Raw genomic sequence first — 16216 nt, 5'->3', positions numbered from 1 at the left:
CTCCGCGGACTCCCCCCAGCCCCTGGAGCCCCGATCGGGTGAGGGAGGAGGCCTGGGCTCCGGTGCCAGCCTGGCACTGGCTTGTGTGGACAACAGGCAGGTCACTGGGCAACAGGGAGCTTCAGTGTCCGAAATACGGGGGGTCCTAGCATGCCAACAGCTCCCTATGAGTGCCCTCTAATCTCTGGGGAAGAATTTAAACACATTCGTGCTTCCTGGGTGTTCTTCTATTTGAGCACAATCTCCTCCCTCTCCTGTGGGCAGGAGTTAGTCTGTTAACATTCCGCTCCCAGCCAAACCGGTGTGGCTCAGTGGATAGAGCATCAGTCTGCGGACTGAAAGGTCTCGGGTTCGATTCCAGTCAAGGGCATGTACCTTGGTTGTGGGCACATCCCTGGTAGGGGGTGTGCAAGAAGCAGCTGGTCGATGTTTCTCTCTCATCGACGTTTCTAGCTCTCTCTCCCTCTCCCTTCCTCTCTGTAAAAAATCAATAAAACAAACAAACAAACAAAAAAAACATCCCGCTCCCATTGCAGAGAGCCAGCTCGGCTGGCACTGTGGTTCAAGGGTCAAGTGGTCTTGGCCTTGGTTAAAATCAGAATCCGCTGGGGAGCTTTGGTAACGGATGTCTGGCCCCACCCTAGACGGACTGAGGCAGAGTCTCCAGGGCTGGGCCCCGGGCCTCCGGGCTGGGGGTGAGAACCATGGGCATGAAGAGCTGACGTTAGCCTCCCAGACAGAAAAGCAAAGGGAGGCTGGCTTCCTCATCCTTCTTCCCTGCCGAGCACACCTGGCACATCTGGCCACACCTAACCCGCTCTACGTGCTGAGCTGGAAGGAAGGGAGGGACGGGAGGGAGGAGGCGCTGCCTGTGGCTCACCTCCACTTCATGATCCTCCGACACGTCTGCCTTCGGCTGGTCGTCGGGCCTAAGAGTAAAACTGGGCTTGTATGAGGAGACCCTGGGGGCGGGCCACTCCGCTTTCAGCCGGGCCGGGGGCTCCCCTGTGAGGTCTGAGGAAAGGCCACCCACAGCAAACGGAGTCTCCCTTTGACCCACTGGCCCATGGGAAAGGCGGTCTGGATGCTGTGGGAACAGGAGGCCGGGGACCAGGCCCGATTCCCGTCTCCAGCCTCGGCCTCCTCCAGACTAACCCCAGGGCGGCCGGGATGAGGGGTGGACAGGGACCACCAAGGCCCTTTCGGTCTGACAGCCAGGATGGAGGTTCGTTCCAACACAAGCACAGAACTTGGAATGCTGCTTGAGAGTTGGTTCTGGCACATCCTGGCTGTGTGACTTCACGCAGTTTCTTGACGTCCCTGAGCTGACGTTCCCATCGGTACACTTGGGAAGCAGAGTCGGGTGCCTAGCATGGCCTGACACTGAGAAAGGGCTGCATGAGTAGTTTCTGGAACTCTTGAGTACCCTTTGCCCCCTCCTCCTGGGTCAGGTGTACTGCCCCACCCAACCGATAAGAGGCTGATAAATCCCTTCTGGCTGAGCTCAGGGGCCTCGAGGGTGCCTTAGCCCAAGCAGCGTGCCATCTGGCCGGCCCGGGTACGGGGCCACATGCGGCGTGGGAGGTCAGAGGTTCGCGGGGTGGGGAGGAGGGGGTCAGGGGTGTGGATCCAGCTGGCACAAGTCCCCGTGGAGGAGAAAGGGGGTAGACACAGCACGCGAATGCCTACCGGGTGCTGTCCGCCGCCTCGGGGAACGGGGCCGCCGCCGGTGGAAACGCGGAGATGTCTGGAGGAGACAAAGCGCAAACACGCAGCATGAGCCCACCTTCCTGCCCGCGCACAAGGCACTGTGCGTACACCCAGGGAAGTGCGCGCCCCCAGCCGCCCCTCACGGGGCCACACCCGGGTTCTCCTGCCCTTCCCACCGGGGCCAACCGGGAGGCAGCCTCCGCAGCACGTGGCTTGTCCCAGAGGGGCCCCGGTGGGGCTGGGCGAGGAGGATGAAACCTCAGTGACCGCCTTTCCCCTGGGGTCACACTGCCTCCTACAGGCAAGTGGTGGGAGCAGACGGGGCCACTACTTAGGGGATGTGGGCCAGGCCCCTCTGCTCTGCTTGGAGGCCGGGGCTGGTGGCCAGACTCGTTCACTCAGGCCAGCGGAGGCGGAAGAAGGACTCACAGGTGGCTCCTGAGGGGCACCTGGTGCCCGGCACCGGGGCCGGGAATGTCTGGCGGGAGCCGGAGCCCCGCCCCCTCGGCTTCCAGGCTTGGTCCGCCAGCGGACTGCTCGCAGGGGAGAGGGAGAAACACACAGCCCGCACACCAGCCGGGGCTGCCCCGGAGCCCCGGGGGGTGAAACCAGTGTGTCCCATAAGGCCAGGGCCTCCCTAGCGGCTCCTGCTGCCTGCCTCCTTCTGTTTTCTCCAATGCCCTCGAGGAGATGGACAGCCGGGGCCGGCTGGGCCCCTCGCTCCCTCCTCTTTTATCTGCCAAAGGAGACGGACCGGAGTTAGCAGTGGCTCGGGCTAATCGCGCTTCTTCTCCTGTCTCCTAGGACGAAGAGCCTCCCCATGGGCCATCACACCTCCCTCCCCGTCCCTCCAGGGCTTTCTCCCGGGCCACCCCGGGAGGCCCTCTGAGCCACAGCTTCTCAGCCTCTCTGGAAGCTCGCGGACGTAAAGAGCCTGAGAGCGGCCGTGGGTCTGCTTATCAAGGAAACACGCGTGTGCCAACACTGGGGGCACGGTTTCTGGGAGACCCCAGGCCTGGGCTAAGGCCTCCTCCAGGCACCACGCCATCGTGTCCGCAGACTGCCAGGGGGGCCTGGCGTTTCTCCCACCCAACACCGCTCTCATGTTCCCACGGAAGAAAAACACGTGTGGGGTGGGGCTCAGGGAGAAGCAGCACTCCGGTGGGAGGGCAGCACGTCTCTGAAGCCTCCTGCTTTGCCTTAAACTTTGCATTCTGCTCCAAAATGGGTCCATGTTTGTCTCGATAGAAATATAGTTTCCTTTCCCACAACACATCTGCAGGGCAAAATGTGTCCTTTTAGAAGTAAAGGCATGTCAGCCGAAACTGGTTTGGCTCAGTGGATGGAGCGTTGGCCTGCGGACTGAAAGGTCCTGGGTTCGATTCCGGTCAAGGGCATGTACCTTGGTTGTGGGCACATCCCCAGTAGGGGGTGTGCAAGAGGCAGCTGATCGATGATTCTCTCTCATCGATGTTTCTAACTCTCTGTCCCTCTCTCTTCCTCTCTGTAAAATATCAATAAAATATATTAAAAAAAAAAAAAAAAAAGTAAAGGCACGTCTTCCCCATGCTCTCAGGCATTGCCCTGCCCGCCATCCTAGAGCCAGCAGGCTCCTGAGGGAAACCAGGGCAACAACTGGTATGAAACCACAGAGCAGCGTGGGGAGCCTGCGCTGACCCGGCCAGCCTGCACACCTGCCATGCCCTACGGATGATCCTCTAAGAACTGACAAACGCTCCAAGTCACTCCCCTAATAGAAAAGCCTGGGATAACCAAAATACCAGGACTTCGGCACAGGCCTTTTTAACCTAGGAAACAATCAGCTTCAGTCTTCGTCTCAACCGGAACCTTCACATGGCTAAATTAAGGTTTAACGTTGCAGATTACTTATAACCGTGCTTGTCACCTTCAGCTAGAGCAAACTCATTAGCCAACAGAGCCAAATATCAACAGTACAACGATTGAAATTTCTGTTGAGAGCCGAAAACCGACTTCTGCGCATGGGCCACGAAGTTTCAATGGCACTATACATGTTCACCCACACATGGTGTTTTGTGGAAGAGCCACACTCAAGGGGCCAAAGAGCTGCATGTGGCTGGAGAGTAGCAGTTTGCCAACCATGAGCTAGAGAAATAAGGACTGACCATATAAATGCCTTAGGGGAAGGGATATGGTCAAATTCAAAGATGGGCACATAGCAGGTGTGCAAAACAATTTTTGTGGAAGGAAATCCATGAATGATTATCTGATTGCAAGTTTTCTCTTCATTAAAGAGGCATTTCCAGTAAGTGGCCAGCAGATAGCACCATCCAACAAGGCTCAGGAAGGTGAAGCCCACTGAGCAGGGAAGCCTGGGGACCTCCCCAAATTGGCTTCCACTTCTGTGAGATAAGTCGTTTCCGGGTCCTAGCGCAGAGGAGTATACCGTAACAGATGCGCAGAAGGCATCAGCAAGAAGTCCTTCTCTCCCCCGCCCCCCCCCCATTATGCAAATGAGTTCCTGCCACCTCCTGTGTGTGACCCTGGACAAGTTGCCTGTAGTTTCTGTCCAAGAGGCTGGACAGGATGGATGCCACGGCTGGTCCCTGCCAGCAAGGCACTGCCCCTGTGCAGGCTACTCCTCCCCCTGCCCCCTTCCCCAGCCTCGACAGACAGGCAGCTCTCAAAACAGGCGGGTCTGAGACGCAAGCACCTCAGAGGTGCTGAGGGTGAGGGCGCCCAGGTGGGCTGGGCAAAGGGGCCACAGCGGAGGACAGTTAGTGGGACCATGCAGAAGACTCACCTGGGAAGATAAACTGCTGTCTATGATGAATGAAGTAGGCAGCTTTAAACAGAAGAGGAGGTGAGTCACACACAGGACAGCAAATGAAGCGAAGGGGGAGGGGACGCAGGCATGGGCTGGTTATGGGGCTGGGGCAGGTATGCCCCCCGGTGGGCCTGGCCAGGACAGGGTGACCCGTGCAGGAAGGAGAAAAGAAGCTGGGAGAAAAAGCGGGTGCTGGCAGGAGCCCCCAGGAGTGAAGGGGCTTGCGCTGAGGACTGGGGTTCGGAGACCCAGTCCCCGCGGCCGCCCTGCTGCAGAGCCCTGGCCAGTGCGGCCCCCTCTCAGGCCTGCTTCTCTGTGACATGTGCACGGGCCCGGGAGGGTAAAACCAACGGGGCGAGGAATGATTCTGAAAACATGTGCCCGTGGTGCCGAGGGTTCTGAGACTCGCCCTCACCTTCCAGGGGAGAGAATCCTCTCATGAAGGAGGCTCTCGGGGACCTGAACTCACACACAGCCAGCCTCTGACCCCCACTCCGCCATCTGTGAGGCTCTGGGGCCTTGGGAAGCGTGTTAACCTCTCCAGCTGTACCGCACGATGGGGTATAAATAACCTTTCCCTTGGTTATCCTTGGAGATAAGCTGACATGCTCCTGCACAGCAGAGTGGTGGACAGCAGGGGTTTATTTCCAAAATTAAACCCCTCCGACCGGTCCCGGCCGGACACTGCGGTGGCAGAGAGCTGGCAGGTCCCGGAGGGAGCGAGGGCTCGGTGCGGCCGACAATGCGGGCCAGCGCGGGGCAGCGAAAGCCGAGACGCTGGCTGACGTCACACAGAGCGTTTTCTCTTCGGCTGTTTGTTTTTCAAACGGGCCCTTTCTTTTAGAAAAAGCCAAACCAGGAGGTTTAGCAAAAGGCCCGGTTTCAGAGCATGTTAATGGCGAAGCGGAACGGGAGAGGAGGTTAATCAAACAGGCCATCGCTCCACGGCGGGGGGGACGGGTAGGATCATGACGATGCATTAGTGTCAGGAGATACCCAGCCACGTGCGTACTAAGGAGAAGGGACAGCAGAAGAGAAAACAGATTCCTACAAAGTCAGTCGCTCACCACCCTAGAACCCTGCTGAGATGGGCCCAGAGAGGGTGCCAGGCCCCCTGCAGGCTGCGGGTGGCCCAGCTGGGTCCCTTGGCACAGCTCCGTGTAAGGCTGTCCTCCCGGGCCTGGAGTGACAGGCGGGACCTGCCCTGGACTCCATGGCTGATGCTGGCAGTGGGCCCGTGGCTCAGCCGGGAGAAAACTGGAGCCTCCCAGCGCCCCTCCCTCCTCCAGGCTGCCAACTGAAGTGCCCCGAAGGCCAAGACCTACTGCCAGGAGCTGCCAGGAAGGCCAAGGCCGGGGCCCCCCATCCTCACACGGACAAGCGGGCTCCGCTCCTCTCCCTGGGGAGGCAGGACACCCCAGGCCTGGCCAAAAGGGAGGGGTCCTGGCCCTACAGACCCAGGGCAGCCTGGGCTGCGGCAGAGTCAGAGGCCAGCTCCGGTCAGTTGGCCCTGTGGGACTCAGTGTCGTCAAGTACACCTGGGGGATAACTGAATTCCAACTTCATGGGGTCTCTAGTTTTATGGAAAAGGGAACAGACACTTCTGTTTAGGCGGCTGGTTCAGATCTCAGAGCAGATAAAGCGACAGAGGCCGCGATCCCCTCTCCCAGGCCGCCTGGACCTGCCCGGGCTCCCTGGGAGCTCAGATGCCCGGAGCCAGTGAGCAAGTCCAGTACAGCTCAGGGCAAGTCACTTCCTCTCTCTGAGCCTCAGTGTTCCCGTCTGTAAAATGGGTGCAATAATAGCATCTACCTCAGGGTTGTAATCAAGTTTAAATACGGTAATGTAACTGAGCTGGGCACAGTGCCTGGCTCCCCACCAGTGCTCTCAGTGGCTGTGGTGTTTGACCCTGAGCCTCTTGGGGTGTGCTGAGAAGATGCATGTGAACCCCATCCCTAAGACCCCCGCCCCCCCCCCCCCCCCCCCGAAAAGCCCAGCGGTGTGGTACCTGGGAAGTTGAACCTGCTGTCCCGCTGGCCGGGCGAGGGGTTGGGGGGTGTGGTGGCACTGGATGGGTTGGAGGATGTTGGGAAAGGAGCCGGCGAGGAGGGCGTGGAGGACGTGGTGGAGGACGGGTTACTGCTGGAGTCCAGGTGGTTTATGGCTGGAGGGTGCTCCTGCAGGGCCAGAGACACGGGGAGTGGGCAGGGACTGTCACTGCCTCGCCCGGCTGCCTCCCACGCCCCCAGCCGGGACCCTCCCTTCCCCGGGGAAACGCAAAGGGGTCAGCCCAGGGGACCCTGACATTTTCCGGTAAAGATGTCGATGTACCGTTCTTCCTTCGAACATTAGGCCTAACAGACACCTAGCACCCCTGTGCACGGGGGCCCCAGGCAGGCCTGGGGACCACCATGAGGGACACGGCCTTTGAGAATCTGTCCAGCTGCAGGGCGTCTGGGCATTAGGCGAGAAGCCCGGCCACGGGCCACGGGCCACGGGCCACGGGCCACGGAAAGACACGCACGCGCACGGGTTACTCCTGAAGCCCGTGGGCCGCACTGTGACTGCGGCGTGGGCTCAGGGCTGGGCCTGCGTCTCACTCACAGGGGCCCCAGTGCTTGTCTCCCTCGTCTGTAAAACGGAGGTGATGTCACCGCTGGAAAAGTTCCTGACTCGCCGGCAGTGAAATCTCACTCCAAAAGGGAGCGTTGGGGCAGGGAACGGGTCACACGCCTGTAACTATAAATGCGAAGTTTGCTCCGTGGCTAAAGATAGTGCAGTCCTCTGTGGACGGCACTGTCAGGCAGGCTGGGCCCCGCATTAGGGGGCTTCACAGAGAGGAATCCAGGTGGGGGGGCTCTCCGGGCAGAAGCAACAGACCCCCAGGCCACTGTCCGACGTACCTTCTTGGTCAGTGCTTTGGGGAGGGTTCCGAAATGGGGCTCGGCCGCCCTGACCACCGGGTTGTTGATGTCCGAAGGGACGGATTCTGTCCTCCGAATCCTAGCTACTGAAGAGGGGAAACCATCAATCAGCAGGGGACAGACTGAGCCAGACAGAGCGAGACTGGCCCCGAAGGCAGGAGGCACAGGAGCGGCGGGCACAGCACTCACTTGGAAGGAAGGAGATCCGGCAGGCGGGGGCCTCCTTTGTGCACTTGTTGTGACACTTCAACCTGGTGGAGGAGGCGGGCGGGGTCAGTGCGGGGACGGCCACGCGGCTGCCCTGGGCTCGGACGGGGGCGCAGAGAGAGGCATCGCCTGGCAGCCCCGTGCACCTCACTTGGACGCCCCGATTCCCACAAATTTCTCCACAGACATTAGCCCCGAAATGTAGAACTGATGCGAAAAGTCCTAGCAGCTGCTGTCTGCTGAGCGTGACCACATGCCTGCTGCTGTCTGTCCGTCCCAGCGCACGGGAGGTCTGCTTCTACTAAGGTGACCAGATGTCTCGCTGGTCACCTTAGTAGAAGGTGGGACGGTCCCGATTTTTAACAATCTGTCCAAAAATCTTTTTTTTTTTTTTTTTTTTTTAACAATTTGTCCCGCATCCAAAGACTCTTTCCAAAAATCGGGACTTTTTTTTAAAACGCCGGGGGACGTGGGACAAACTGTTAAAAAGCGGGATGTCTGGTCACCTTAGCTTATACCCATCTGAGTCACGGTGGGTCCCACGTCTGTTTCTCTTCTCCAGAGAATGTGTGCACCCCCAAAGGATGCCCCAGGGGTGCGGGGGCAGCCCCTCCTCCCACCACATTCCACACGGACCATGTGGTCGGAGGGTCAGCCGGGCGGGGCCAGAGTGGAGAGGGCTGGGTCCTCGTTCTGGTTCTGCCTGCAGCCCTGTGTCTGGGGGTTCTCCCGCGGGACCTGCCAACCACACACTGCAGCTGCAGCGTTGGGCTCAGAGGTCACCCTTCCCACGTGAAAGGAGCCGGAGGCCCCCAATTCAAAGCCAAACGGCTGGGAGCCACCACAGACCTAGCCTGATACCTCCTCGGTGGTCAGGAGAGCCGCCAGGAAAACACGATTTAGCCAACTGACACAGACGAGGCCCGTCACCTACAGGCTGGTGGGAACCCACATGCTTTTTTCACTCCGACTAGCTCAGATTCTTAGAGCCGTCCTGATGGACAGAGACCCGGGACCCTCTTCCTAGATGCATAAGTGACAAGAATGGGGCCCAGAGAGGGCAAGCACCTGGCCCCACGTCACACAGCAACGCAGGGACGAAGGGGGTGGGAGCAGAGACTCCAGGTCCACCCTCTGCAAGGGGAGGGCAGACAGGAAGCAGGGCTCAGACCCTGCTCACCCCACACTGTTCCCTATCCTCGTCCTTCTCTCCTACCAGGAACCACAATGGCCTGAAAAAAAGAAAGTCGGGATGAAACCGGTTTGGATCAGTGGGTAGAGCATCGGCCTGTGGAATGAAAAGGTCCCAGGTTCGATTCCGGTCAAGGGCATGTACCTTGGTTTCGGGCACATCCCCAGTAGGGGGTGTGCAAGAGGCAGCTAATCCATGACTCTCTCTTCGATGTTTCTAACTCTTTATCCCTCTCCCTTCCTCTCTGTGAAAAATCAATAAAATAAATTTTAAGAAAAGAAAGGAAGTTGGGCTTGAACAGAATCTGCATTCTTTCCTTCTAGAAGTGCCACAAGCCATCGCTGTCCTCACCATAGCCTACCCCCGTTGGCTGTCCTGGTGTGCTAAAACGTGAGGCCCATTTCAGGACTCCTCGCCGTTCCCGAACGGTCCTCCCATTCCTCTCTGCCTTTGTTCAAGACACGTCCTTGGCCTGGAACCCACGTTCCTCATTGTCCACCCGGCAAACTTCTGCACATCCTTCAAAGCCCACCTCGAGGCGTCCCTTCTCTGGGAGTGCCCTGCTTCATGCTTCCCTCCTCTCCCTGCAGGGGGCTGCTCCCTCCTGGGTGAGCTGAATGGGATCATGAATCATATAGGTTGACCCTTTGAACTCTGACTTGACCCAAGGCCCATAATCCAGGCGTGGGGCAGTGACTGGGCGAGTGCGAGGCTCGCTCCCCTCTCCCGCCCCGGCCACCCTCGCCCGGCACCTGCAGTGCTTGCACTTCACTCCAAACATCATGCTCTTCTGGCACACGTGGCAGACCTGTGACAGCCAGGACTTGGTGGAGAACCTGCAGCGGGGGACACGCAAAAGCGCTCTCAGGGGCCAGGGAGGGAAGCAGGGCCTGGGTTGACAAGGGCCCCCAAACCGCCCAGGGGGATCAGGAGACTTGGTTCCCACCCAGAGCCCCGGGCACCCCCTCGCTGGGAGTTTGGGACACCCAGGGGGCCACTGCCTTCCGTTCCCGCCCCCTTCCCCCATTTGGACTGTCCAGCCACGAAGTCATCATTGTCAAAATCCCACGCTGGTGTGGTCACAGGCGCCACCTCTTAGGCAGCCAATGTGGTGAGAGCAACCAGCAGGACCAGCGTGCAGACCCTCTGAACCAGCCATCCGCCTTAGGACCTGGCCCAGCAGATCCTCCCCCTGGTGGAACGTGACAGACGGACCAGACCCCCATGGCCATCACCCTCCCCAGCACACGAGTGCTGGCCCCTGGGGGTTGTTGGAGACCCAGATGCCCGGCCTCGACCGCAGGGGTGGGGCCCGGAGTCTGGAGCGTCAACAAGCTCAACGGGGCGCCCGTGTGTGGACAGGTGGCACGATCCACACGGTACCGAGTGGGACCCAGAAGCAGTTCTTGGCTCCTCCTCCCCGAGACCGTGACCCTGCTTCTCCCGGGACCCATGTTTGCCCTCGGCAGACTGCGGAGGTGCAGGGGAGGGCCTAGCGCGTCCACGCGGCCCGCGGGGGACGGGCTAGGGGCGCGGGGCTGTGTTCGCGGAGGTGATGGAGACCGAGCAGAGGCAAAGAGCCGTGAGCAACAGGGCCGGGCCTACCTGTGTGTCACCGAGATCCCGATGTCCCTCTGTACCATCTGCGGGGAGCCGTGGGGGAGATCTGCAGGGGAAGAGGGAGGTCAGGCAGCCGAGGAAGCCCTGCGGCGAGGGCCCACACCAGTGACCTTCTATGGCAGAGAGGGCAAGCTAGACGGGCACAGGGATGTACCGAATGGCAGAGAAACGTCCCCGGACCCGCATTTATCAAAACAGGGACAGGTTGCCCTAACCTGTTTGGCTCAGTGGATAGAGCGTTGGCCTGCTGACTCAAGGGTCCCAGGTTCGATTCTGGTCAAGGGCATGTACTTTGGTTGTAGGAACATCCCCAGCAGGAGGTGTGCAGGAGGCAGCTGACCAATGTTTCTCTCTCATCGATGTTTCTAACTATCCCTCTCTCTTCCCTCATGTAAAATATCAATAAAATATATATATACATTTTTTTTAATAAAAAACAGGGACAGGACAGGCTAGACCAGGGCGGCGGGGCCACCCTCACACATGGCCGCTTCTCTAACAAACACTGCTGCCCGGCGGCCTGTATGGTTCTGGCGTTGGGGGGAGGCCGGCGTGAGAGGCAGGAGGCAGAGCGTGTGAGGGCAGAGGCACTGTCTCATGGACGCACCCCCAGGCCACCCGTTGGCGAGGGCTGCATTCTGGTCACTTCTTGTTCAGTGGTGGGAGCCGCCTGGCCCTCGGCAGAGGGTTTGAGGCCGGTGAGCTGGGCCGCAGCCACCTCTGGAGCCTTGATGATGCCGCTGAGAGCTCCCATATGGCCTGGCCTCACCTGGCACTCAGTCTGGGTCTTTGGGGGAGTCTCAGGCCACGGGCTGTGGGGTGCTCCTTCTGCCTGTCCCCCGAGAGGGCACTCTGGGCTCCCCTCCTAAGCCTGGCTTCCCCAGAGGAACAGGCAGCCCCAGGGCTTACAGCAGCACAGGCTGGCAGCGGAGCGACAGCTGGAAGCAATCCCCCCATCCAGGGGCAGCCTACCTACACAACAAACTCCCCCCCATGCCTCTCTCTCTCCCTCCCTCCCTCCTCCACACCCCTCCTTCCCAGCTCCGCACTGCCTCGCTCCTCCTGGAATAGAGTCCTCAACTGGACCCATGGGCGGGTCTGGAAAGAGGTTCTGGGCTTTCATCCCATGATCAGACACTGGGACCCAGAAAGGTCGGCAGCACGGTGCTTTAAGGATTCGGGCCCTCTGAGTCAGCAGCCCTTCCCCTAGGCCACGGCACCCTCCCGGGCCCCCGAGAGCCGGCCTGGCACACAGCTGGTGCTCATTAAGTGTCGGTTCACGTAAGGCCACCACAAACCCAACCGCAGGGAGAGGGCACGCTGAGTGCTGACTCCGCCCACACGGGGACCAAAGGCCTTTTGCTGCCCCGAGGCAGGCCCCACACTGCACCCCCCGCAGCTCTCGCCAGCACATCTGCCACACGCTGACTCCTCCCAGCTCCCTCCTGGGGTTCACCCCAGGCAGCAGCCACGCCATTAACACACAAGGTCTAAAAGGGGGTTAGGTGGCCCGGCCACTGTGGCTCAGTGGTTGAGCGTCAACCTATGAACCAGGAGGTCACAGTTCGATTCCCGGTCAAGGCACGAGCCTGGATTACGGGCTTGATCCCCAGCGTGGGTTGTGCAGGAGGCAGCCGATTAATGATTCTCATCATTAACATTCCTATCTCTTTCTCTCCCTCTCCCTTCCTCTCTGAAATCAATAAAAATAGATTTAAAAATAAACAAACAAATAAATAAATAAATAGATGGGCTTAGGCTGTCGGCCTAAGACAGTGGTCGGCAAACTGCGGCTCGAGAACCACATGCAGCTCGAGAGCCGCGGTTTGCTGACCTGTTGACTAATGAGTTTGCCGATCACTGCTAGGGAAAAACACTTTAAAAAAAAACATTTTAATAATGTACTAATGCCTTTAACCTGAAGTCAAAACTTCTGGGTAAGGGTAATGCCTTACGCAGTGGTTGGCAAACTCATTAGTCAACAGAGTGGCAAACCGTGGCTCTCGAGCCGCAGTTTGCCGACCACTGGCCTAAGAGGAACAGGCGGTGGAGAAGTGGGGTTTCTTTCGATCATCAATCTCTGAGTGGAGCCTGTGACGGATCTGCAGTGTCTGCCACAGGCACAGGACGCAGAGAGGAGAGAGGGCACATGTGCCAGGCATCACCTGCCCCTCATGAGATGAAACGCCAGCCCTGCAGGCCTCATCCGCCTTCCCACAGCTGGAGAAGCGGCCTCACGGCTGTGGACCCTGCATCACCCAGCACCCAGACTGCCCCGGGGATGCAGGCTCTGTGAGGGCCCCACACTCCCCCGTGCCCGGGGGAGGGGAAGCGAGGTCCCCCTGCTGGTCCTGCAGCCAGCCCAGCTCCATCTCGGCAAAGCCAGTACCTGGCATCCCCCCCTCAACTCTCTGCTTAGCCTGCTCAGCACAGGACAAAGGGAAACTGCTCCTGGGCTCAGGGGGAAAGAGGATCTGCGTCCACTGGGACCATCCAAGCAGCCTCGAGGCTCACGTTTCCGCTGCGTTGACTCGGGAGAGAGAAGCCCCACAGCGAGGATCTGTTCCCACCGGAGGTAGAGGGGAGGGAGTGGAGATCAGGCTGCCGGGCTTCCTCCTCGCCGCCTGAGGGGGCAAACCTCTCAGGGCCTCACTCAGAGGCGAGCGGCTTCCCGCCCCAAGAACGTCCCTCTCCTGCGGAGCCGGGCCCTGACACCTCAGCTGGGGTCTGTGGGCGGTGGCTGATGTCCACCTACGCCAGACAAGGTAGCACCTTCCTCCGGGGAGTGCGGGGTTCCCACCGCAGCCCAGCGGGTCAACACTCCCTGCCCGAGGTCGCCCGTGGGGCGGGCCGGGTGCAGAGGGCCTGCCCTGGGGCCTGCCCATCGACTGTGAGTGACAGAGAGGCCGCGGGCTGGGCTGAGGCCAGCTCGTCACGTGGGGGCCGCCTGCCCTAGCGTGATGTCCCGGGGCAGTTCCCAGCTCCTCGGCTTCTGGGCCACGGGAAGGCCAGGTGCACTAAGAGAGGGTCAGAGGCATCCACCGATGGGGACAGCGAGACACACCGCTTGCTCCCGGTGGCAGAGGGGACGAAAATGAATCGCGCTTACCAAACCTGGAGAAGACAGAAGAGAGAGAGAGAAAACGCAGGGTTAGGGCACCGTGCTGGCTCCACGTGTCCCCCCAGAACATCGTCCCTGGGAGGGAGGGGGCAAGGCGCTGGATGAGGGCTTTGAGCCCCTAGGGGTGTCGAACTCAATCAGAGAAGGGGCCAAAATCTAAAATCCAGCCTAAATCGCGGGCCGAATGGTTTACTGAACAGTCATAAACTGTCATTTTGATGGAAACGCAGCGGAGTGCAGTGATGACAGCGAGGTGCGGGCCACATTGCAAGGCCTGGCGGGACGGATTCGGCCCTCGGGCCTTGTGTTTGACACATGTGCCTAGGATGTGGGGCTAGGACAGCTGGGGGATGTGGGGGGACAGTTCCCCAATGGGAAGGGCTAGAAGTGCCCTCCTGGCCCCCCAGTGGGCACAAAGCTAAATCTGTGCCCTCTCATACATCAGCTTCTCTGAGCCTCACCGCCACCAGCAGGTGATTAGAGTCCCCCAGGCAGGAGGAGGGCTCAGTCTGCCCGAGAGGAATCGTCGGGGGCAGGAGGGCAGGGAGAATGGGGTGGAGCAGAAAGCCAACCTCCACGCAGGGCCAGGTGGGGATGTGTCCTGAGCCACGCTGTCAGAGGGATAAAGAGAGCTGGGGGAACCAGGCCACTCAGCCTGCCCTCGGGGCTCTCTGAGGGCAGCAGGGTGGCCTGAGTGTCCATGCCAGTGTCCGTTCTGCTGGCTCTGTGGAGAAGAGACTCAGAGCCCCAGGGTTCAAGGCCAGCACACCAGTGGTGGGACCTGAGGCAGAGGTGGCACCTGCCTGAGGCTCTGTTCTCCTCCTGGAGCCAGGATGAGACCAGAGCCCTCCTGATGCTCTTTGTGGGGAAAATGAGAAGCGGACGACACCCTGGGTTTTTGCCCACTGTGATGCCCAGATACACTCTGCCCATGAGGGTATATTGACAAAGGCAATTTTTGTAATAATTGCTACAAAAATGACAATGACCTCAATATCCATCAAGAGGGAATGAGTTAAACTATATAATGGAATGATATAAAAATGAGACAAAGATGAGGCATTTGGATAACTATAACCATATACAGAACCCATAACCTGTTTGCTCCTGGGTAACTAAGGAAATAGTAGGGGGTCACTTTATACTATACACCCCTAAAAAGATGAATGAACTACATGGGCTACGAAGCTTTTGCATTTGGGCCATGTAACTGTTATTACCTGTTTTAAACACAGATTAAAAAATATATTAAAAAAATAAAAGAGTACTGACACGAAGTTCTCAAGGTATCAAGGTAAGTTGAAAAAATAGGTTATATAGGACAGAGTGCATGGTGTTTATCATCCCTAGAGGGTACAGCCAGATATTCCATTCTCTTCTGGGCACATGGGAGTTACGTTTCCTGGTTCCTTTGTTTGGGTAGGATCGTGAACGGTGAGTGGACCTTTCAGGAAAGAGCGCTGCATTGCTTTCTTCCTCTGCCACAGTGGGACATTCAGCATGGGACCTGGAATGGGCCGACCCATGATGGGCAGGTAGCATGAGCAAGAGATAAATCTTTGCTTGAAGACCAGGGACCTGGGGGCTGTTTGTCACTGCAGCATACTCCAGTCTACCCTGACTGATGCATGGCATCATCTCATTTTGTGTACTTGTGTGTCTGTCTGTGCGTGTGCACAAAGGAAATCAAGGAAGATTCAGCCCAAGTGGTTAAGGTAGTCTGGGGAGTAGAATGAGAGACAGGGGTACCTTTCACGGTACAGACTTACATGTTAGTTGATTGTATGACCTTTTCCCATTGATTCTATATTATCTTTATAATGAGAAAACTGTAGTCAAAACTTTCAGGGGATTGTAAATTCAACGACTGCCTGGCTGGAGTACTCACCTCATGGGGGAGACCTCATCGATGCGGTTCCCCAGCTGAGACTCATGGGACTTGCTCCGGGTGAGCGTGGGGAAGCTGGGCAGCAGCTGGAAGACCTTGCGGCTGGGCGGGGGTGGCGTCCGTGGCGGCTTCAGCTTGGTGTGCCGCCGTAGCTGGGGCGTGGTTGGGGGGGTGATGAAGCTGTGCAGGGCGCGGGGCGTCAGCCGGCCACTGGCATGCAGGGGGATATAGGTGTCCGTGAGGCCCTCGCCGGGCCCAGGCGTTGGGAAGTCCGAGGTGGGCAGAGCTGACACGGAGACGGAGCGGGGGCCCTGGGCATTGCTGCCCATCCTGCCCAGCTGGCCGCTCCCCGGGGGCCAGGGCAAGCTGGCCGGTGAGAGGGTGTCCGTGGAAGGCCCTGAGCCGCTTTCCCGCCGGGCATCCAATGCGCTCCAGCCCAAGTCCTCTTTGTGCTCCCTTCCTGTGGGCAGAGAAGTCGAGTCATAGGAGGCTGGGGCTAGAGCCGTGGTCGGCAAAATTGCGGCTCGCGAGCCACATGTGGCTATTTGGCCCCTTGAGTGTGGCTCTCCCACAAAATACCACGGCCTGGGCGAGTCTATGTTGAAGAAGTGGCGTTAGAAGAAGTTTACGTTTAAAAAAATCTGGCTCTCAAAAGAAATCTCAATCGTTGACCTGTGGATATTTGGCTCGGTTGACTAATGAGTTTGCCGACCATTAGGCTAGAGGCATGTACAGGTGAGGTGGCTCG

The 16216-nt window shown here is 58.8% G+C and overlaps 1 protein-coding gene across 14 annotated transcripts in view; it reads right to left on the bottom strand.

The window, feature by feature from the left end:
* KSR1 (kinase suppressor of ras 1) overlaps window positions 1-16216 on the bottom strand; it is a 144487-nt gene that overhangs the window by 16924 nt on the left and 111347 nt on the right. For 8 of the 14 annotated variants that reach the window (XR_006742690.1, XM_036454261.2, XM_036454266.2 and 5 more), the window contains 10 exons: window positions 15473-15928; window positions 13569-13589; window positions 10445-10505; window positions 9592-9675; window positions 7630-7691; window positions 7420-7526; window positions 6525-6693; window positions 4493-4534; window positions 1690-1747; window positions 881-929 (listed from right to left, as the gene is read on the bottom strand). Coding sequence is in view for 13 of the 14 variants with exons in the window: in XM_036454261.2 (XP_036310154.1) it covers window positions 881-929; window positions 1690-1747; window positions 4493-4534; window positions 6525-6693; window positions 7420-7526; window positions 7630-7691; window positions 9592-9675; window positions 10445-10505; window positions 13569-13589; window positions 15473-15928 (1109 nt within the window). In the remaining variant the exon portion in view is untranslated. Of the gene's footprint in view, window positions 1-880; window positions 930-1689; window positions 1748-4492; window positions 4535-6524; window positions 6694-7419; window positions 7527-7629; window positions 7692-9591; window positions 9676-10444; window positions 10506-13568; window positions 13590-15468; window positions 15929-16216 lie in introns of all 14 variants that reach the window. The other 6 variants (XM_036454263.2, XM_036454268.2, XM_036454264.2 and 3 more) reach the window with 4 other exon arrangements.

Source organism: Pipistrellus kuhlii, unplaced genomic scaffold (genome assembly GCF_014108245.1).
Source record: "Pipistrellus kuhlii isolate mPipKuh1 unplaced genomic scaffold, mPipKuh1.p scaffold_m20_p_28, whole genome shotgun sequence".
Classification (NCBI taxonomy): domain Eukaryota; kingdom Metazoa; phylum Chordata; class Mammalia; order Chiroptera; family Vespertilionidae; genus Pipistrellus; species Pipistrellus kuhlii.
The sequence above is the reverse complement of the archived record's forward strand: the minus strand, read 5'-3'. Positions and strand labels throughout refer to the sequence as shown.